Genomic DNA, 22,281 nt, shown 5'->3' with positions numbered 1-22,281 from the left:
TGTGGCGCACAGGGTTAGTGGCTCCACGGCATGCGGGATCTTCCTGGACCAGGGCTCGAACCCGTGTCCCCTGCATTGGCAGGCGGATTTTTAGCCACTGCACCACCAGGGAAGTCCCTCCATGCAGTCTTGATGTGAGGGGATCACCACCCTGCTGCTGCTCTGGCAGCCTGAGCTGTGGCTCAAGAAGGCGGTTTTGGTTTTGCTTATCTTAATGCAGAGATGGTAGAAATTAGAACCATATCAAGTGTGATTTATGATCTGATTACTCCCAGCTAAAAGTAATAGATGATTTCTTTACAGTTACTACCTATCATCCTGTGCTTTTATTTCTGAAAGGTCATATGTAATCATCTTGATCACTAATCTATCTTTTTTTTTTATATAGAATTCAGCATTTTATGTGGATTGTGAGTCACTGGTTCGAGCCCTTCAAGAACTGCCTCTCTCACTCCGACTCAATGTTGCTGCTGAATTGGTCCAGGTAAAAACCCTGACAGCATCCTGAGGCTGGTATGAATTAGGGCAGGAGAAGAAGAATGAAAAATATCCCCCTGCAGGATGTTTCAGACTCAGCTTTTCCTTTCATCAAGCTGAGCGTTTTGTATCAGGTAGAATTTCGTAAAGTTTCGAGGGAGAATGAAATACTTTCTAAAGGTTTTGTTTTGTTTTGTTTTGTTTTGTTTTCATTTTATATTTGAAACATTTTAAAGGATCAAATGTAATAGAATTGAATGAAATGTAAAAGTATAGAGTCTGGCTTGTATTGTACTCAAAATGTGTATGTGCCAGGCTTTGTGTTAGGCACTAAGGTTACAGTGGTGAACAGACAGGCATGGTTCCTGCCCTCATGGAGCTTAATCTATTGGGAAAGATGGGTATTAATCAAGTTATCAAATTATAAGTCCTGTGAAGGGGAAGTACAGTATGCTGTGAGAATATGTAATAGTGAACCTGATCGACTTTGGTGTGATTAGGAATGGCTTTCCTGAAGGAAGTGACAGATAAGCCGAGATCCAAAGTATACGAACATTTGAGTTGGGATTTAAAGAAGACTGACCCAATCAGATCTGCATAAACGGCTGTGCTAATAATAATAACAGTAACAAAGAACATTCTGGCTGCAGAATGGAGAGAGGACTGTATTGGGGTGTCTGTGTTTAGGGTCAATCTGTGCATGCACACCCATGCAAAAGTAGAGTGGATGAGGGGAGGCAAATTAGGAGGCCGCTGCACGGTTCAGGTGAGTAATACTGTAGCTTGGACCAGGCTAATGAGGGTAGAGATGGCAGGGAACTGGACTTTACCAAGAGGTGTATTACAGAAGTAAAATTAACAGGACTTGGTGAAATACTGGAAATGGAGAGGGAGCAGGGAAAGAATTTTCTAGGTTTTCCAGCCTGTGCAACTCAGTGGTGGCTAGTATCAGGAAGGGTGAGGCTTGGACATTATGAGTTTGTGTTTCTGAGATGTCAAAGTGAAAATATAAGTCCATTGGATATAGAAATTTATAGTTCAGAATCAAGGGTTGGAAATATAAATTTGGGAGATATCAGTGTAAGGTAGCTAAGAGAGGAGCCATTGAATCGGCTAAGAGAGGAGGGGCCCAAGGGCTATACCAGAAGGAACTTTGAAATTTAATTGTGGCTAGATTGGATTTTGTTAAAAAGTGAAACCCTGGGCAGTACTAGTTGTAAATAGAATGCCAGCAACTAAAATGATCAGTGTTGTTCTGCAGCTGAATGTGATACTAACTAAGCCTGAGCATAGGCAGGCATCAGTAGGTATCCACCCAGTTGTCTCTGTGGCACTTAGGTCAAATTTAGGGCAGCAAGTAGAATTCAGGGCTGGAGGACACTTAGGGGCAGAGAAGTAGAGAGGATAGCATTTGCCTCTGATGGGGAATCACCCTGGGACTTCTTTAGGAGCGTTTGGGGGTATTGGGGCTTGTCTTAGTGATTGGGTGGGCGCGCCTCTTCCTCTGGCTGTCCAGAGATGGTCAAAGTCCTGACATACTTGGTTTGATCCCACACAATGAGGAGTGGTTAACAGAACACATCAGGGAAACATTGACATGAATGTGATGGGGGCCCCAGGATTGAGGAGAGAAACGGGAAGTGTTGTGAGCATTTGAGAGTGAAGGATGATGTTGTCAGAGGCAGGCCTCAGAGGAAAGATATAAAATAATGGTACTTTTGTAAATAGTAACTTTTGACTATCTAGCCAGGTTTTCAAATACCAACCCCTCCCATGAGGTAGAGCAGTTATTCTCAACTGTGTTTGCATGTTAAACTCACCTGGGGAGTTAACAGACAGACAAAAACAATGCCAGACAGCCAGTGCAGACCAGCTGAATGATTCCAGGATTAGAATAGGGGACCACATCCCATATTCGCCCTGCACACTGACAACGCTGGATGAATATTTAAGTCCACGTGTAAAGCCATACGGTCTTAAAAGCCCTAAGGAGTTATTAGCAAACTGGATCTGCTCAGGATGCTTAAATGTACAAATAAGGGGACAACACCTCCAATAGCAGCTGACGCTCCTTCTGAACCTACCCACTGATGCCAGGCTGGTCACCACAGGCCTCCCTCCAGAACTGTGGTTCCCAGCCTTCCTCTACATTACAGTCACCTGGGGGGAGGGTTTAACTTTATTAAATTATAGCATATAGAGAAGTGCATGCGTTAAGTCTTTACAACCATGGAATCAGCATCCAGATCAAGAATCAGAACGCTGCCACCACCCAGAACCTCCCCCCACCCCCCGAGGCAATACTTCCCTAAAACCACTATCCTGACTTCTCATACTCAAGATTAGTTTTGCCTGTTTGGGGAGTTTTTATAAATGTAATCAAATGGAATGTTTTCTTTCCTGTCTGGCAGTTTTTACTCAAATAATGTTACTAACGGTCATTCTTTTCTTCTTGGTGAATTTGTTCCTTCATCTCCTATATTTGTGCATTTTAGTACAGTGAACAGATCCGACTTGCTAATTACCTCTCGGTGACTTTTACAAATGTTTGCCTCGTCGCAGGCTTAAGTATACATTCACATAGACCTACAGGACTGTCCATTCTCAGGCTGGTGACAGGAATGCACAGCCCTTTTGATTTCAGCTCTGAGCAGACTGGCACATGGCTGAGGTGGGCACGGTAGGGAGGTCTCCCACACTTACCCCTGCAGCAGTAAGAGGGGTGCTGGCAGGACCTGGATGGAGACACTTTGTGACCTTCCTGTCTGAATTGAGTTTCCTACTCCACAAAGTCTGATGGCTTCCTTTGCTTTAATTTCTGCTTAAGCAAATACGGCAGGACTCACATTAACTCAGATATTGTGCTTCTCTTTCAGACTGCCCTTCCTTTAGAGCTTCCTCAGGTGAAACCAAAGAGAAATAATGATGGCAGGGGACTAGGGATGCAGTTAAAGGGGCCTTTGGGGCCTGGAGGAAAGGGGTCCATCTCTGAGCTGAAATCTGCTGCCGCTGGCTGCCCCAGGTACCTGGGTAAAGACAGCCTAGGACTGGGCCCTGCCAAGGGTTCTCAGAACCCTGCTTCCCCACTGCAGTCGGCAGCAGACGATTTGGAAGAAGAACTAGATCTGCTGCTTAATTTAGATGCGTCTGTAAAAGAGAGAGGTGACATCTTAGCAGACCAGACAGCTCAGGACCTGGAATCTGAGAAAGATGAGGAGGTGGCCCAAGAAGAAACAGGTATGGTTTTCATTTTATTCCCCATCCATCTTCTCGAGTCTGGTGTTTCCCTGAGAATAGCTTCACCTCTGTCACATCCCTACACATCTTCATCAGTGTCTGACATCGATCTGGCCTTGTCCACTGACATCTATTTCTGTGCTCACATCTCTGCTTCCCCCTGAGCTGACCTTTCTGACAACGTTGCTCTCACTCGATATACTGGGCTTCCAAAGCTGCTACCTGCCTGATTGCAATCGTAAACCTGGGGCTGCAAATTGAACTCGTGCTGTAAAAGGCATTTCGATACTCACGGCCTCAGCTGTGCAGCAGCAGACCTTTTAATCGACTGTCTGAACAGGCCTGTTGACCAGTTCTTTGTGCTTCTTGCTTGCTATTTCGATCTTGGTTTTTTTTGTTTTGTTTTGTTTTGTTTTAACAAAAGAAGACTTCCTCATTTGTGCACGTTCTGTTAGATGGTGGGCCATCTGACAGGGAGAGGTCTAGTGACTGCCCCGTCCATACACTGCATTCAGGACCCTTTAATAGCTTTAGTTTCCAGGAAAATAAGCTTGTTAGTCTTTTTAAAAAACTAGTGAACTGTGAAATTCAGCATCCAAATAAATAGAAGAGCAAATCTCTACTCCATTTATGAATTTGTTTAGGTATTATTGGATCTTCTTACGGAGTAGGGAAATAATAGAACATTTCCCCTTATCGTGAGCAAAGTAATAATTTGGCTGATTTCCAGCATGGATCAAACCCCAGGGAAGCGTTAACCCTCGATTCTGGCACTAACGTGAAGTTGTTAACGTTGCTTTTATTTTTTTAGATCCTGCAAAACCGTCTGCGTTGGAAGAAAAGAACGTGGCATCTGAGCAACCAAGTATATCCAGAAATGTTACTGAGGAAGAGCTTGAAGATTGGTTGGACAGCATGATTTCCTAAACACGATGAAAGAAAAAAAAAAAAAAAAAGAAAGAAAATGAAAAGTGCCTGAAGCCAATTTTGGTTGCTTTGTAAGGGAAGGCGGGCCCAAGGCTGTCCTTCCAGAACAGCTGGTTTACAAGCACAGCCCGAGCCCGTGTGGCTGTCACGCTTAGCAGTAGACGCCTACCTCCCCCATGTTCAACAAATCCGAAATGAAACAGTAAGAGGCTCGCTGCATTTGTTCTCTGGCTTAGTAATTGAATAGATTTCCTTAAGGGCAGGAGATGTTACGGCCCTTGTGTCCAGTTTCTTCCTCTCAATTTTTACAGCATAGCAGGTGCTGCTGATGAAGAGAGCTAAGCAGCCAGGCATGCATTTGGCCAAAATAAACAAACACTGGTCTGTGGATTTTTTTTTTCCTTTCGTTCTTGTGCGGGAGCCGTGGGCCGTTTGTTAGTCTCCTGCCCCTTTTCACAGCCTCACAGGGTGGTTGTAAATCATCCACAAAGGCTGCGTTACAAGAGGCCAAACCATGAATTGGTGATTATGACTTTATTGCAGTGGGCACTTCATTTTATTTAAGGAGATTCACCTAAACAGAGCAGCTCCACTACTTACAAGGGAGACCATAAAGCATTACGCAATTTGGCATAAGATTGAGATTTTTTCTGAATTTTCAGTACAGTACTTTTTTTCTCTAATAACAGCAGTTGACAAGCTGTTACTGAAAAAAAAAATCATATGAATAACCTTTGAGTGCAGTTTCATAAAGTAAGAAGATCAACACAACTAATGAATGGAACTGTCCATCTCGAACATAAACGTAAAAAACTTGCATAGCTATATCTAAAGAGGTTTTTAAGGCACTTACTCGATATTTCAGTGTCGACAAAGTGGCGGTTTGTTTTTTTGTTTGTTTTTTTCTATTTCTTTAACTGCTTAAAGCTTTTCAAGCTGATTCTGGATACATTCACTAGCAAGTACCATGGGAAAAAGTAGACTGCAGTTAAAATGATTTTTTTGTAGCTCAGACCATGAGTCACGAGTAGGGTACCATCACGTGGAATTCAAGTGTTTAAAATTCCAGGTATTATGCATCCAAAACTTCCTACTTCTCTAGCCCTTCCCTCAGTGGTGCCATCCCAACGAACTAGTTAGAACTGAGAAACTTGAAGGCTTTCAACTAGAGCTTCCTTGAAGCTGTGCCATCCTCTTTTTTCTTTTAACATTTTGACAGGTTATCTCGCACAGTGTACATCCATTAGGTACAAAAAGCCAAATCAATTCCAAAATATCACAGGTGGGTAACAAACAAACACTTCCTTGTAAGGGAGGCAGTTAGGAAATGTCACTTTTCAAATGTGTTGCAGAACTGTAAGAGAAGGATTTTATTGACCATCCAGAATGGTGGCGGCTTCTTCCATTCCCATTTATCCAAGCTGATCTTCGTACTGTTTCCGGAAGCAGTCACCAGCAGGGAAGAAATCCCAACACCTTTCTTGGTACATCTTCCAGACATAAGATTCCTGAAATAACGGGAACAAAGGAGACTTCTTTATAAACCACAGTAAGCTGGAACCCAATTTATTTTCCCTCTCTATGTCTCCCTTTGGGAATACTGATGTGGATAAATATGAGGCCCAACTGGTACATTCTTTCTTGCACTGTTCCCAGCTCAGGCTGTTTTGGGAGCATGAAGTCATTTCTCCCTTCTTCTGACCACCCCCACCCCCCAACCAAAACAAACAAAAAAACCCCACAGTGAAACCAACTCGATGATCGCCACTAAAAATACTTAAAAGATTTAGCAATGGGTTGACTCCATGCCATTTGTAACTGGTAGAAGGCAGAATATACGACGAGGGAGCACTGAGTGCCCGCTTAGGCAGGTGCCCAGAGAGCCAAGGCCAGATCTGGGTACCAAGGGTCTGAGCCGTGGAGTCTTCCTACGAATCCAATGATGTTTGAATATTTGGTAAGCTACCTTTTCCTCCCCCGTTCTCTGTCTTTACACTTCTTTTTCATACTTAGTCACAGAATCCCTCTGACGCATACTCTCACGCACACCGTCACACCCACACCTCCGCATCCCTGTGTCACGCACACAGGAGGTCTATGGCTTTCTTAGGCTGTCTCTCGCACCATTTTACTCTGACGCTCCTGCTTTTTGTTGGAACCACCCACTCAGCTTTGCATTGTCTTTTTCTCTGTAACGTTCTCCCCACCTCCAGCTATTCTGCCCTGAAGCAGCAACTATCAGGGTTTAGAAAATGTCACTGTTTGCTGGGAAGGATAACCAGGGGGCCTTCTGGAATAGATGGGAGTTGCCTGAGAATTTTGGCTTCTTAAGTCACGAAGAGATGGTGGAACAATGCAGGAAGCAGTGGGAAAACGCACAGAAGAGACAAATGGGGTCATCTTTCTATTTCAGATATCCTATGCTCTCCTGAGGCTTGACGTAGAAAGGGGAAGCTCTATCTTAATTAAGGTAGTGCTCACCTGACCTGTGTGCTCTGTTTCATCTTTATTAATCAAATACATCAGGAAGAACCTGGAACGAGGAAAAAAGGTTTAACAACTGAGAAAAAGACAATATTAGATACTTTGGTTAGAAAACCAAAGTTCATTTACTCAGTCAAGTGAGCTGGAGAGAGGATTAAATACACTGTTCAGCATCATGCTGACGACTCCTATACCTTTCAGAATAGGGGAAACGTGGCATGACAGCATACACCATCATCTTCTAATGATAATATACATTTATCTCAAAATTAGCCTTTTTGTGAGGAGAGGTCCTTTTTACTGTCATCAAACCTTGAGCTAAGATCACTTGTGAGGAAGAATTTTGGCTACCATTTTATTGTTTTTTAAAAGACTTCTAAGGTAAACAATAAAATTGTAACCAAAACTCTTACCACATAATTCTTAGTAGGCCAGTTTATCATCTTATAAGAATACAGAATTGAAATTTTGTGTGTCTCAAAGATATGTTATGGAAAAGTAAAAATATTTACTCTCACTCAGTTGCCCTGCAATCCAGCAGCGTGCAGGTCACCGGCCGCCTTGACAAGAGCAAATATGAATTGGTGGGGAGGAAGGCCTGACTTCCTGAGGGGGTTCAAAGGAGAGTGGGAAGAGAGAGATTGGAGACCCTGAACATGCACGCTTTTCCAGCTTTGCTGGAAGGGAAGGAAAAAGCAGGGCAACAGCTGGAAGGAAAAGTAGGGCCATAGCCTTTTTTCTCTGTTTAGGATTAAAAAATATTATATGGTGATAGGAAAAATTCAGCAGAAAGAAAACTTGCTGGAGTTAATATGACCTTGATTGAGAAGGGATGGGATCTAATTCCAGGTCGAGGGGCTGACATTTGCTTGGAGCAGAAACCGTCTGCAGCGCACGTCTATCAGAACAGGGGAGGGGCAGGGCATATGGACAAAGACACCGGCTCACGGGGACTCCTGCAGGTTCTCTCCTAATTGCCTCTACTTTCCGGAGACCGAGGAGGAAAAGCCATTGGCAGAGCGTGAACTACGTGACGTAACTATATTTCACTCACTGTTCCTCCCCCTGCCCCGTCACCTTTGCCGACCAAGGATACTCACAAGTAGTTGGCTAAGTTGTGCTCTTGTAAGGTGTGTGTTTCAAAACCATGAGGGGTTGTGTCAAAGTAGTCATTGCCGATCCCACAGATGAAACATTTGGTCTAAGAAGAATAACAGGGAGAAAAGGCATGAGTAGGCGTGACATTACAGGCAGGTAGCAAAAGGGTGAGGATCTCTGCTTGAATTGAGAGGCACTGTAAAATATTTCTCTTTTTCCTGCTTTAGGCTGTTAGTCATCTTCTCCAGAGTGTCACATACCTAGCTTCTACCTAGTGGAGGGTACTTGCTCCTTCCTAAGCCTGGGACATGCTGGAGGCAGCAGGTTGTTGGGGGGGGGGGGGCGGGTAGGGTACAGAGCACAGAGGGTGGAGCAGAAGAAATGCCCAGAGCTGGTAGATGGGCCCAGAGAAGAGGACAGGCTTGGAAAACAATCATGGTTGGTAATTTTGCCTAGGGCTGGCCCTAAATAAGAGTAGAACCTACTGTTTAAAAAATCCATGTGCTGTGAGATAATGGAAATCAAGTCGGGATTAGTAGAACGGTACCTCCATATCCTCTCGTACTTGTTCCTGCTGGTCTCTCAGCTCCCCAAAAGCATCAATAATAAGACCTGGAATTTTAAACACAAAGACAAACAAAACACTTCAAATAATCTGTTTAGTCAGGGCAGAGGAATGATAGATGGAATGGCAGAGGCCATTATGTTTTGTTAAAAAAAAAAAAAAGTGAATTATAAAGCTGAATGATACAATTAAATCAAAATTAGAAAAAACACTTGTGTTTTCAAATGCTGAGTCCTGGCTAACGATTTCTCATGGTTCCTCTTACTCTGCCTCTCGGCAATATTTGACGCTAACTATTCACTCCTCCTGGACTCTCTCTCTTCTTGTCCGTCCTTCCTTGTCCTATTTTGCTTGGCTGTTCCCTTTCTGTCTTCCTTATCGGCTCTTCCTCTTTTAGTCCCTGAGGCATTGATATGTATCCATCAGGGCTCCTCCCTCAGTGTCTTTGCTTTTCCTTCTGGGAAATCTCTACGTCTACATCTTTGACCACCACCACCAATGGATCCCATTTCTTTTATTTTTGTATTCATTAATATTTGTCTTGTGTGTCCTTATTGAATGTAATATTTCTATCCTATTCCATTCCTGACTTGTCTCTCGAAAGACCAATTACAGTTAACTGCTTATTAGCCCTCAACGCCTGCACGATGTCTCATAGGTACCTCAACTCAGCATGACTCAAACTGAATTCATCACCCTCTTGCTCTAATTCCTGACAAGCTACTGACCAAAATACCAGTACCTCTCCCCGCAAAGAAGGAAAAAACACGTCACACTCTCACAGCTCCTCTTTCTGCTCCTTCCCACCGCACTGCCTGGGAGGAAAATGATCAGGGCAGGAATCATGAGGGTGTGGGGCAGCACTAGCCAAAGGAGATACTTAGGAAGCAGAATGAGACAAATGATCAATTCAGAGTGGGTAATGAAGGACTGCGGGGCGGCGGGGGGAGTCCTCTGTAAGGATGCTCAAGTTTCCTGTATCAGTGCCTGGGTGTATGTTTGCCTTTATATATAGTAGACGTTCAAGAGATGTCTGTTGAATTAACAAGTAAGCGAATGCATAAACCTCTTTACATAAAACAATTAAGTCAGATGCAGAAAGGCAAAGAGAATCAGATTGACTGAGCCCCATGCAGACGACATAACCGGCAAGCATACCTTGGATGATGGCCAGCAGGATGACAATGACGAAGAAGAAGAATGTAATGTCAAAGACGATGCGGTACATTTCGTACGGGTCCCCAGCGGGGTCTTCAATTTCATCGCCAATGCCACCTCCAGCTCTCACTCCCACGTACATGTGGAACAGGTAACACTAGGGAAGAAAAATGATGGCGATTCAGGTAAAAGCCGCAGAGTTTTGTTTTTACAGAGATGGTCAGATCATTCATGTAATAAGGCCAAAACGTGACAGCCCTGAGGCAGGAGAAGGGTACTCTTCACAATAACACATTCATGCTGCTGACTCTGTCCTCTACACCCTCTGGTTAGGTTGGTGTCTATAAATAAAGGTGGAAAGATTGCTGTTCCACGTAGCCTTTAAAAGGTATTTTTTTGCTCTTTTCTTAAAAACAGTTTTGAACTCTTTGACACACACATGAGAATTCACTCTAGGTGTGTATAAGTTAAAAGAACTTTCTGCCCTGACGAGGATGGCATATGCCAGATATGAGTTTTCTCTCACTTAATTTTAAAGTGCCAGCCTGGACCTGGGGCCGGGCTACAGCCTCCGGGAAAAGGCCTCCCCTACTTGGCATCCTCTGCGCACCCGGGAGGGCAGGGCTCCCCGCAGAATCTCCTCCCAAGTGCCCGTGTGCTCCAGGTAGGCACCTGGGCCAGGGCTCACAGAGCAGGCTGCCCTCTGTCTCTCCTCCTGACTGGCTGTGATGGCTTCGGGATGGGAGTGTGGAGGCAGTCTTACGGCTGGTAAATCAAAAGCCAGCGGCAGCACGGAGCCCACGCTGGTCATACGGTTGCTCTTGTGCCTGTAGTGTTGCTGTCTCATGGGCTGCTTGCCCCAAGAAAGCACACGGAGAGTTTTTAGCCAAAAAGCGTATCTATTTTCTGGAGAAACGATCACAGGCGGGGGCAGGGGGGCAGTGTACTGTCACCTGTCTCTGATACACACATTCTTTTCCTGAAATCTGGTCATGATAAACGTCCAGAGATGCTACTGCAGCTGTGCTGCCTCACCCTGCGCTGTGCCCTTCTATGCCCGCAGGGGCTGGCCTGGCAGGGGCCCCAGCCCCGCCCTGACCCAGTCCTGCTGCTGTGACATTTTTCAGACGACATGGCTCTTCTGAAACAAGCCCCACTGGCTTGCTGAAATAAACGGAGCACCAGATTCATGGGACTTTGCTCCGAGCTCTCAGAGGCAAAGAATCAGAGCTTGACTTCCATGAGATACAGACACAGGTAACTCACGTCTTCGCCACACACAGATGTGGATGGATGGTGATCCGCTTAGCTGTGTGCTTCTCTTTCCATCTGGGCCCCGACAAGTGGTCTATTCCATCACTTCTGTCTTTCCAGGACCCACCTCCCTTTCGGACGAGACATCGGTGTTCTACTCTCATCTCTGTCCTGCTCTGTCTCCACTCTACCCACAGCCCTTCTGTCCCAGCCAGGCCAGGTGACCCTACAGGGAATTCTCACCGTCATCATGTCATCACACTTCATGTCGGGCTCATCGTCGTCTTCACTTTTGTTGTAGAACTTGCGGAAGAAGTTGAACGCCACCACGGTATAGAGGTAAACCACCACGGCCAGGAGACCGACAGTCAGGACCAACTGGGAGCGGAAAGAGAGAGAGAGAGAGAGGGAAGAGGAGGTGGGTCTTCTCCACCTTGAAAGGTTGGCGGGAGACTCCAAGAAAACAGAGGAAAGGGGAAAGATGAGGGGTCTGGAACGAAGGCTGTCACACAGCAGGTGCCGAAGGAAAGCAAGATCACAGAGAGAAACAGGCTTACTGGGAGAAAAGAGTAATGATGGGCTGTTATGGAACAAATTGTGTTCCCCCGGAATTCATATGTTGAAGCCCTAACCCCCAGCACCTCTGAAGGTGACTGCATGTGGAGATAGGGCCTTTAAAGAGGTGATTTAATTGAAATGAGGCCGTGAGGGTGGGCCCTGCTTCAATCCGACTGGTGTTCTTACAAGAGGAGGAGGTAGGACTCAGAAGGAGGAGAGACCAGGTGGCCGTATGCATCGAAGGATAATCAAGTGAGAAAGCAGCCAGAGGCAACCAGCTGCACGCCAAGGAGAGAGGCCTCAGAGGGAGCCAAGCTACCCACACCTTGATCTTGGACTTCCAGCCTCCAGAGCTGAGAGGAAATCAATGTCTGTTGTCTAAGCCCCCAGTCTTCAGTATTTTGTTATGGCGGCCCGGGCAGACTAACAGCTGAGGTACTGCACGGGGCGCATATAAACTACACAGGGATTTAAGGATGAGAACAGTGATGGCGCTCTGAGGATGTTTTTTCACAGAGATAGCAGTGACCCAAGGCTTCACTCTAACGCTGCTTTTATTGATTTAATTGAAGTAGAGTTGATTTACGATATTGTGTTAGTTTCAGGTGTACAGCATAGTGATTCAGTTATACATATACATGTATCTATTCTTTTTCAAATTCTTTTCCCATTCAGGTTGTTACAAAATATTGAGTATAGGGCTTCCCTGGTGGCGCAGTGGTTGAGAATCCGCCTGCCAATGCAGGGGACACGGGTTCGAGCCCTGGTCCGGGAAGATCCCACATGCCACGGAGCAACTGGGCCCGTGAGCCACAATTACTGAGCCTGCGCGTCTGGAGCCTGTGCTCCGCAACGAGAGAGGCCGCGATAGTGAGAGGCCCGCGCACCGCGATGAAGAGTGGCCCCCGCTTGCCACAAGTAGAGAAAGCCCTCGCACAGAAACGAAGACCCAACACAGCCATAAATAAATAAAATTTTAAAACAAAAAACAAAGAAAAAAAAAACCGTGTGCTCTGACATATCTCAAAATGGTTCCTTTAAAAAAAATATATATATATATATTGAGTATAATTCCCTGTGCTATATACAGTAGGTCCTTGTCGTTTACCTATTTCATATATAGTAGTGTGTATATGTTAATCCCAAACTCCTAATTTATCCCTCCCTACCCCCCTTCGGTAACCGTAAGTTCTAATGCTGCTTCTAAAGAAACTACAAGAAATTAATATAACATTGTAAATCAGCTATACTTCAATAAAATTTTTAAAAAATATATATATACATATATGTATAACTGAGTCACTTTTCAGTACAGAAGAAATCAATACAACATTGTAAATCAACTATACTTCAATAAAATTTTTTAAAAATTAAAAAAAATAGAAACTACAGATTCCTTGGGCTCATGGGTATTCCCTACATCACAATATTTCATAACTAACCATGAACTGGATAATTGTCACAGCTTTGAAGTTACTATAAGAATTATGACGGTTGAGCAAAGTGACATTTTTCATAACGAAGACACCTGCCTTGGACCTTTGCCAGGGTCACAGGGCCTGTTTGTTTCTCGGCTTTCAGAGGCACAATAAATGAGGCCTACACAGGACCTGCTCATCGGGCCTAAACCGGGACTAGGTGCTGGGCTGGAGCTGTGAAGATCAACAAACAGCATAAAATCTTTGCCCTCAAGCTGCTACACAAAAGGGAGTGGGCATGGTAAGTACCAGAACAGACATATTCAGCAGCTTCTTGAACAATGAATTTAGTGATTTGAACCTTGGATAGCAGACCTCATGGAAAGCAGCCGGTTTAGAAAAAGAGAAAGAATGTGGGCTTTGGGGCTTCCCTGGTGGCGCAGCGGTTGAGAATCTGCCTGCCAATGCAGGGGACACGGGTTCGAGCCCTGGTCTGGGAACATCCCACATGCCGTGGAGCAACTGGGCCCGTGAGCCACAACTACTGAGCCTGTGCTCCGCAATAAGACCATGATAGTGAGAGGCCCGCACACCATGATGAAGAGTGGCCCCCACTTGCCGCAACTAGAGAAAGCCCTCGCACAGAAACGAAGACCCAACACAGCCAAAAATAAAAATAATAAATAAATAAAATTTAAAAATAAAAAAGAATGTGGGCTTTGCACCAAGGAACAAATGGGCTTGAATCTAAGTTCTGCCACTTGGCAGCTGTGTGCTCTTGGGTGAAATACTTAGCCTCTCTGAGCCTCAGTGCTCCTCTCTCTCAAGTGAGTGTAACACTTACCTTATAGGGTGGTTGTGAGCCTACTGCAATACCCAGCACATGGCACAAACTGGGCATATTTTTTTTAACAATCTTGCCAGGGTCTAGTCGGCAAGCTCATATAAGACATTCATTGTTTAATAAATGCTGGAGAGGGCGTGGAGAAAAGGGAACCCTGCTACACTCTTGGTGGGAATGTAAATTGATAGAGCCACTATGGAGAACAGTACGGAGGTTCCTTAAAAAACTAAAAATAGAACTACCATATGACCCAGCAATCCCACTCCTAGGCATATACCCTGAGAAAACCATAATTCGAAAAGACACATGCACCCCAGTGTTCATTGTAGCACTATTTACAATAGCCAGGACATGGAAGCAACCTAAATGTCCATTAACAGGAATGGATAAAGAAGATGTGGTACATATATACAATGGAATATTACTCAGCCATAAAAAAGAACAAAATAATGCCATTTGCAGCAACGTGGATGGACCTAGAGACTGTCATACTAAATGAAGTAAGTCAGACACAGAAAGACAAATATCGTATGATATCGCTTATATGTGGAATCTAAAAAAATGGGTACAAATGAACTTATTTACAAAACAGAAGTAGAGTCACAGATGTAGAAAACAAACTTATGCTTACCAGGGGATAAGGGGGTGAGGGATAAATTGGGATATTGGGATTGACATATATACACTCCTATATATAAAACAGATAACTAATAAGAACCTACTGTATGGCACAGGGAACTCTACTCAATACTCTCTAATGGCCTATATGGGAAAAGAATCTAAAAAAGAGTGGATATATGTATATGTATAACTGATTCAATTTGCTGTACACCTGAAACTAACACAACATTGTAAATCAACTATACTCCAATAAAAATTTTTTTAATTAAAAGAAATTCATTGTTTAAACTTTTCATTTAAGGTACAGTTTTGTATAACGCCGTTAAACCAAATCAATAAAATTTGAACTTTCTATATCTGAGTAAACGGGAAGAAAAGAATTCTAAAAGAACAACTGGCATTCCATAAATCCCGTTTTGGGAAACAGCACCTTTATAGGATAAAACTTCCCAAGACACACATGGAAAAATAATACACAATGCCCTTTCTCCCAGGAACCTATAAGGAAGTATTTACCACTCTCTAAGCAAACATCTATATCACAGGTTCTCTTATTACCTCCCCAAACTTTAGCTTCCTGTATGTGGCAGCAAATTTCTATCTCTAGCTTTCCTCCATTCTTTTTAGTGTCAACCAAGAAACTGGTGCCGCTACCAGAAGCCTAGAAGAAATAAACCATCGTAATACCTGATGATCTAGCACCCTTTCATTTTAGAACAATTAAAGGTTAATCTGACTTTTTTCTGGTTGGAATTTTTATTTTTTAAGGTGTGCAATGTGATGATTTAATATATGCATACATTATAAAATAATCACCATAATCAAGTTAATTAACATATCCATCACCTCACACAGTTACCGCGCGCGCGCGTGTGTGTGTGTATGTGTGCTGAAAACACTTAAGATCTCCTCTCTTAGCAAATTTCAAGTATACGATACAGCATTTTTAACTATAACCACCATGCTTTACATTAGATCCCCGGAACTAATTTATTTAATAACTGAAAGTCAGTACTCTTTGACCAATGCTCCCCATTTCCCCCAACACACCCAGCCCCTCGTAACTACTGCTCTACTCTCTGGTTCTAGAAGTTTGCCTTTTTTATGATTTCACATATAAGTGACACCGTACAGTATTTGTCTTTCTGTGTCTGGCTTATTTCTCTTAGCAGAATGCCTTCTAGGCTCATCTATGTTGCAAAAGGCAGAATTTCCTTTTTTTTAATGGCTGAATGATATTCTACTGTATGTTCATAACAAATTTTGTTTATCCATTCATCCACTGATGGACACAAGTTGTTTCCATATCTTGGCTATTGGGAATAATGCTGCTATGAACATAGGAATATAGGTATCTCTTTGAGATACTGATTTCATCCCCTTCAGATATATATACTCAGAAGTGCAACTGCTGGATCATATGGCAGTTCTATACTTAATTTTTTGAGGAACCGCCATACTGTCTCCCATAATGGCTGTACCAAGCTGGGTACATTTTAACTCCTTTCTTTTCTCCCTTCTCCTGTAAAAATTTAGAGATGTGAGGGAACATGTCTCATTCATGGATTTGCACTTAATGAGGAATAAAATGCTAGGGAGTTTGAATTTGTTCACGGGAGGAACCATTAGAGGACTTTAATCAATCAAGGGATCGTCCCTGACAATTCTGTAGAAGACAGACTGGATATTGATGAGACTGGATGTAGAGCAATGACTATATAGATATATAAGCAATGACTATATAGGTATATATAGAAATGCACACATACATGTATATAACATATATAGCTATATATGTCTACCTATATACACATATAGCTGTATATATGTGTTTACATGTATAGATCTATATATATCTAAGTCATTGGTTCTGTTTTTTTTTTGGCTGCATTGGGTCTTCATGGCTGCGTGCGGGCTTTCCCTAGCTGATGCAAGCGGGGGCTACTCTTTGTTGCGATGCGCGGGCTTCTCATTGCGGTGGCTTCTCTTGTTGCAGAGCATGGGCTCTAGGTGCATGGGCCTCAGGAGTTGTGGCACGTGGACCCAGCAGCTGTGGCTCGCGGGCTCCAGGGCGTAGGCTCAGTAGTTGTGGCACACGGGCTTAGTTGCTCCATGGCATGTGGGATCCTCCCCAGCCAGGGCTTGAACCCGTGTCCCCTGCATTGGCAGGAGGGTTCTCAACGACTGCGCCACCAGGGAAGCCCACTGGTTATGTTTTTTCCTAACCATATCTAGGTCCCTCCCGTTCTACAGCAGTATAAACCCCATACCTGTTTGCCATTGTGAGTGACAGATGACAGAATAGTCCTCAGAGTCTTGAAGCCCATCGCGATATCCAGCAGATGAGCAGCGAAGAAGAAGTTGTTGTAGTGGCCCAGGACTGACATGGTCGTGTACCAGGCGAGGTAGAGAAAGGACTGGGGAAATGGAAGAAATTGAACAGCTTTTCAGGCATTCAGGGGGCTGAGGTGCTTTGAGCTGGCCCAAGAATTGCCAAGTCAAGCCCCATCTGCCTTATACTACTGCACAAGAGAGAAGTGTCCCCCCAGCACCCTAGGGCCCTCTGTCTTCGCTGAGCACTCCCTGCATCTTCCTGAGCCGCCTCCATAGCTTGTTTCTTTGTGGCATCTAATGACATCCCTGGACTTGGGGCACAGAATTTTGCTTTCCCAGATGCCATACTTACATTGTCAGTAAAAACAACTCCCAGCTTCCAGATATGGTACTTCATGTCGATGGAACTTAGCCTAAAGGGGAACAAATCATTTCAAAACTTTAAAATGCCAAGATTTAGTTAAGTGTTTAATAAGGGGAAAAAATGAATTTTTTTCTCTCTCGGGTTTAATAACCTAAATACAGCTCTGAGCTTTATCAAGTTGTATGTGTTCACCATGAGAATGAGAATGGCTGAATCACACACCCTGAAATTTTAATTAGTCTTTCTCTTTCAGCTCTATCAGGCATAAAGGCTGATAAGTCTTTAGGATTTTTTTAAAGCATTGCTCTCCCCCCCATATTTTAGAACCTAGAAGAAACACTTAGGCGAGACCAGAGTCTAAGACAGCGAAGACATGATTGTGAGTTTTCCCTGTAGCACAGGGAAGAGAACTGGAAAGATAAAGGGTCTAGTCAGCCAGACTTCGGGATTTAACTCCTAAGCTCTGTACCATGACACCAGGGAGGCTGCCTCTGCTTTGGTCTCTTCTACGGGGCTAAAGTCGAGGGCATTTTTGTCCAACCCCAGGAGTTCAGCAATGCGTTCTGCTCCGTAGAGATCTCCATACTTGTTGATCACCTAAAGCAGAGAGGATGAGAGGGTGAGCTTGGGCCATGCATCACCACCAATGTTTTCTCCAGCCCCAGTGCCGTCAGAGCTGTGTTACGCTCTGGGCTCTTCCAAGGGGTTGATAAAGATGAGTCAAAATGCAAAAGGAAAATAAAGAGAAAAAAAATAACCTCCAGAGAAAAGAGAAGTGATAAAGACAATTAAGTGAAAACTGCTTTTCTAGCTATCATTTAGGAGGAGAGAAAAAACCTAGTATGTAGAAAACAGTGATTTTGTTAAGCTGATTAAGGCAGATGAGTATAGGAACTAAGCCCCAAACCTACATGCGTCCATATAAAACCCCTTCTGTGACTTACTCTTCTCGAGATAGCATCATAAAAGCACCATTACATTTATTCATGTTCGTATATGGAGAACTTAAAAAAAAAACAATCTACATTTCTTTGGAGGTCATGGAATTTACTCCCCCTGCCCCGCCCCCCAACAAGGCATACCTTTCTCTTTACAAACTTGTCCCAGTAGTTATTAGGAAAAGATCTGAAGAAGAAAATGAAACAGGGAGATTCTTAACAACATCAAGGCAAGCACATCAAGAAACTTTGCAGTTTGAGTGTCTGGACCTGTGATCTTTTGGGGTTTTGTCCTGCTCATTGAAGAATTCAAGACCTGATTGAAGTTCAGAGTCACCGCAGGTCTGATTTCTGGTTTCACTGCTTTGTGGTGAGTTCTGAAACACTTGGAAAGCTCCTTTGCATTTTCTACTTCAAAATTATGGTTAAGAGCCAGGAATTGTGATGACAGACTAGCTAGAGGCAGGGATATGTGTCTTGAGCTCAGTGTAACTAGAAACCAAACCCTGCAGGAAACACATGCATTCAACCTTCCTTCACTGAGTGCCCACTTTATGGCAGTAACTGGGGTAGGTGCTGGGGACACGGTGGTGGGAGGTGTAGACAAGGTCCCTAACTATGAAGTTTCCAGTCTGGAAATCACTGTTAGTTAATTTACATGGGGGTTTTCTTAATGGAGTGCTCTTCTACTCTGTTCTCCATTCCTGCATAACTCCTGTGGGGTGGGTGCGCTTTACCCCGGGAATGAGATCCCTCTCTCCTTTGGAGGTAGTTCCTATGCCATCCCAACCTTAACCCCACAGAGGGAACAGCTTTCTTCTGGCAAGTAGCTAGTACCAGCTCCACTGCAAATACCTTCTTATTGTTAAAGTCGAGAAATAACTGTTACTTTCAGGTATGTTGGTAGAAACCATTTAAAATAGTTTGCTCCCCTCCAGAATGATCAGTCCTTCCTGAGAGGTTCCTTGGGAGTCTAGTTTGCAGCCAAGGAACCTCTGGCCCTTGGTGCAAACATTCTTACTTCTGTTTTCCTTCATTTGTAAATCGTTCTTGTTAGCTCTGGAACACAACAGTCCCCTATGCTATAGAGGCCACCCAAGTTGGTGATGAGGAAGGGGGGCCTCCCTCTGTTCCTGGACCTCTCTCTCAGAAGAATAACCCTGAGCAATTGGCACCTCTCTTACAACAGAGTGGCAATCTTTAAACAAAAAAATTTTTTTGGATATTTAAAGCAGTCTTGGTCTTTTTTTTTTTTTTTTTTTTAAGATTCTTTTGGGATGTGGACCGTTTTTAAAGCTTTATTGAATTTGTTACAATATCACTTCTGTTTTGCTTTTTTGGCCGCGAGGCATGTGGGATCTTAGTTCCCCCGACCAGGGATCGAACACACACCCCCTGTACTGGAAGGCGAAGTCATAACCACTGGACTGCTAGGGAAGTCCCCAGCAGTCTTGGTCTTAAACATCCAAATGCCACTTAAAAACAAAGCAAACTGCTAATAGATTTTATCTATGGGGGATGGAAGTAATTATTTTGACTTCCTTCTTTGTCCATTTTTCTGCTACTTGATTTTTTTTTCATGTATGGTATTTAGAATCCAAAATAAAACAAATAAAAACAAGCCAGTCTTCCTCTGTCCACACTGGTATCACCTTTCTCTTAAATCTTTTAGAAAAAATGGTCTGTAAGATACAACTCAGGGTTGGCCACATTTTGGCATAAGTGGAAAATTCCACAAGTGATCCTGAAGGGCCAGTGACTAAAGGCTCCGGTCAAGACCCTTTCACAGATGTAATCTTACTTTGATCTGAATATTCTTGTCTCCTGACCAGGTATGTAAGCTCCTTCAAGGTAGAAGACATAATTCCACTTGGTAATATTCCTTTAAGTGTGGGGTAGGCCAAGAACCTTCAGCAGGGAAATGCATAAATAAGTGACAGATCTATATGTGAATGGTCAAGAAAAACAACATAAGCTGCTCAACCTCTTAGAAACCAGCAGAATGTACAATGAGATGCTATTACACGCCTACCAGATGAGCAAAGTTATCTGAGGATAACAAGTGCTGACAAGGAGGCAGAGAAGCAGGAATTCTCACAGGGTGCTGGTTTAATGTAAATGGGGACAAACAAACATTTGCATATCCTATTCAGCAAATTCGTCTCCTGCTACCTACTCCAGAGAAACTCTTTTACTTGTGCACCAGGTGTAAAAATAGTCCTTACAGCACTGTTTGTTTCCAACAGACACTAGTGGGAAACAGTTGAAATAGCCACTGTCAGGAAAATGGATAAATGCACAATAATATACTCCTAATGGAAAATGCTACAGTTTTGAAAATGACCAGCTCGGGCCACACATATCAACGTATTCAACAGATGAGTTCTTGAAGAGGGTGCTGAACAAAAGATTCAAATGACAGTACAATGCATATGGTATAACTCCATGTATATAAAGCTCAAAACTAGTTAAGATGAAACCATGTATCTAGGGACACATACCTAAGTGGTAACACTATAAACTAAGGCAAAAGAATGGAGAGCACTAAAGTCAGGAGGGTGGTTAGCTGGGGCCTGGGGAGGATAGGGGCCAGAGAGGATAACGTCTGGGACCTCAAAGTCTTCAGCGATGTTCCAGTTTTAAAGCTTTGTAGTTCATTTTATTACTGTACTTTAAAATATACTTACACATTTTTATATTTTCTTCTATATGTGTATTTAACAATACAAAAATAAAATTAAAAAAGAAAGCTCTCCATGACATATAGTTAACTCAAAAAAAAGCAGGTTACAAAGCACTCCATGTACAATGATGCCATTATCGTGAAGAAATAATCAAAGTTCGTTGATCTAAATGTTTTAAAACAGTTGTTTTACTTATACATGCGTTTCCCTATTCATGGGCATTTCAGCCACTTCAAATAAATGTCAGCAACTGTCCTTGTTAAAACAGTTTGGTGTTCTTGTCTCATTATCATCTCCTTAGGATAAATTTCTAGAAACTGAACTGCGTTTTTACTGGGACTTTTAGGCTATATCGTGCCACAGACACAAGCGTTACTGATAATTACAGAAAGCTTACCAAGGAATGAGATTATTTAATATTCAAAATTTCTATACTATAATAACAAAGGGTCAGAAATAAGTCTTAGTAGTTTCCCTTAGTTTTCCTTAAGTGAGGAGATTGGCAGTGACCTGCAGGCGGAAGCAAGCTTTTGATTTGCCTGCTCACACCTTTTTTCCCCTAAGAGAGGAGTCTTCCCTTTCTAGGGACTATTAAAAAAAGCTCAGTGGTGCCTGTGTAGAGCTGCCTCTCTCGATTTGCCTAACCATCTTTGAATACATGGCATTTTCTTCCTCCAGGGGTCACGGTTGTTGTTTCTAGATGTGCATATTTTATTGGCCCAGCCAAGAGTTTCAACAGTCATCTTTGTTTACATATTCAGCCCTATTTCTTGACTTTTCTTTCATCACATTAATTTATCTTGCAACTCTCATTTCCCTATTGTGAATACACTGGCGTTAGAGCACCACCTTTGCTAATGGTGGTCATTTTTTTTTCTAAATTTTTATTGTGGTAAAATATACATAACTTAAAATTTACAATCTTAATCATTTGGCTATAATCCCTGTGTTGTACAGTATATCCTTGTAGCTTATTTTATACCTAATCGTTTATACCTCTTACTCCCCGTCCCTATATCGCCCCTTCTCCCTTCCCTCTCCCCGCTGGTAACCACTGGTTTGTTCTCTATATCAGTGAGTCTGCTTCTTTTTTGTTATATTCTCTATGTTGTATTTTTTAGATTCCACATATAAGTGATATCATATGGTATCTGTCTGACTTATTGCTGATGGCCATTTTTCTTTAACAGGGGAAGGGAATAACGAACAGCCACGTGCCAGGCACTGTACCAAGCACGTGACAATCCATTCATGAGTCCTCCCAGGACTGTAGGCGGTGGTATTCTCATCCCTCTATTAATGAAGAGGAAACTGAGGTTT

The 22,281-nt window shown here is 43.2% G+C and overlaps 2 protein-coding genes across 2 annotated transcripts in view; one reads left to right on the top strand and one right to left on the bottom strand.

The window, feature by feature from the left end:
* AVEN (apoptosis and caspase activation inhibitor) overlaps positions 1–5,031 on the top strand; it is a 185,757-nt gene extending 180,726 nt beyond the window's left edge. The window contains exons 4-6 of the mRNA XM_036843922.1: positions 389–484; positions 3,354–3,714; positions 4,526–5,031. Of these exons, the coding sequence (XP_036699817.1) occupies positions 389–484; positions 3,354–3,714; positions 4,526–4,641 (573 nt within the window). The 3' untranslated portion in view covers positions 4,642–5,031. The remainder of the gene's footprint in view (positions 1–388; positions 485–3,353; positions 3,715–4,525) is intronic.
* Positions 5,032–5,160: 129 nt separating this feature from the next.
* RYR3 (ryanodine receptor 3) overlaps positions 5,161–22,281 on the bottom strand; it is a 552,083-nt gene continuing 534,962 nt past the window's right edge. Inside the window, exons 94-103 of the mRNA XM_036843923.1 lie at positions 18,422–18,464; positions 17,809–17,936; positions 17,328–17,388; positions 16,912–17,058; positions 11,444–11,578; positions 9,947–10,103; positions 8,771–8,835; positions 8,226–8,326; positions 7,123–7,174; positions 5,161–6,149 (exon numbers count right to left, since the gene is read on the bottom strand). Coding sequence (XP_036699818.1) covers positions 6,054–6,149; positions 7,123–7,174; positions 8,226–8,326; positions 8,771–8,835; positions 9,947–10,103; positions 11,444–11,578; positions 16,912–17,058; positions 17,328–17,388; positions 17,809–17,936; positions 18,422–18,464 — 985 coding nt within the window. The 3' untranslated portion in view covers positions 5,161–6,053. The remainder of the gene's footprint in view (positions 6,150–7,122; positions 7,175–8,225; positions 8,327–8,770; positions 8,836–9,946; positions 10,104–11,443; positions 11,579–16,911; positions 17,059–17,327; positions 17,389–17,808; positions 17,937–18,421; positions 18,465–22,281) is intronic.

The sequence above is a fragment of the Balaenoptera musculus genome, chromosome 2 (assembly GCF_009873245.2).
Source record: "Balaenoptera musculus isolate JJ_BM4_2016_0621 chromosome 2, mBalMus1.pri.v3, whole genome shotgun sequence".
NCBI classification, from domain to species: domain Eukaryota; kingdom Metazoa; phylum Chordata; class Mammalia; order Artiodactyla; family Balaenopteridae; genus Balaenoptera; species Balaenoptera musculus.
The sequence above is the reverse complement of the archived record's forward strand: the minus strand, read 5'-3'. Positions and strand labels throughout refer to the sequence as shown.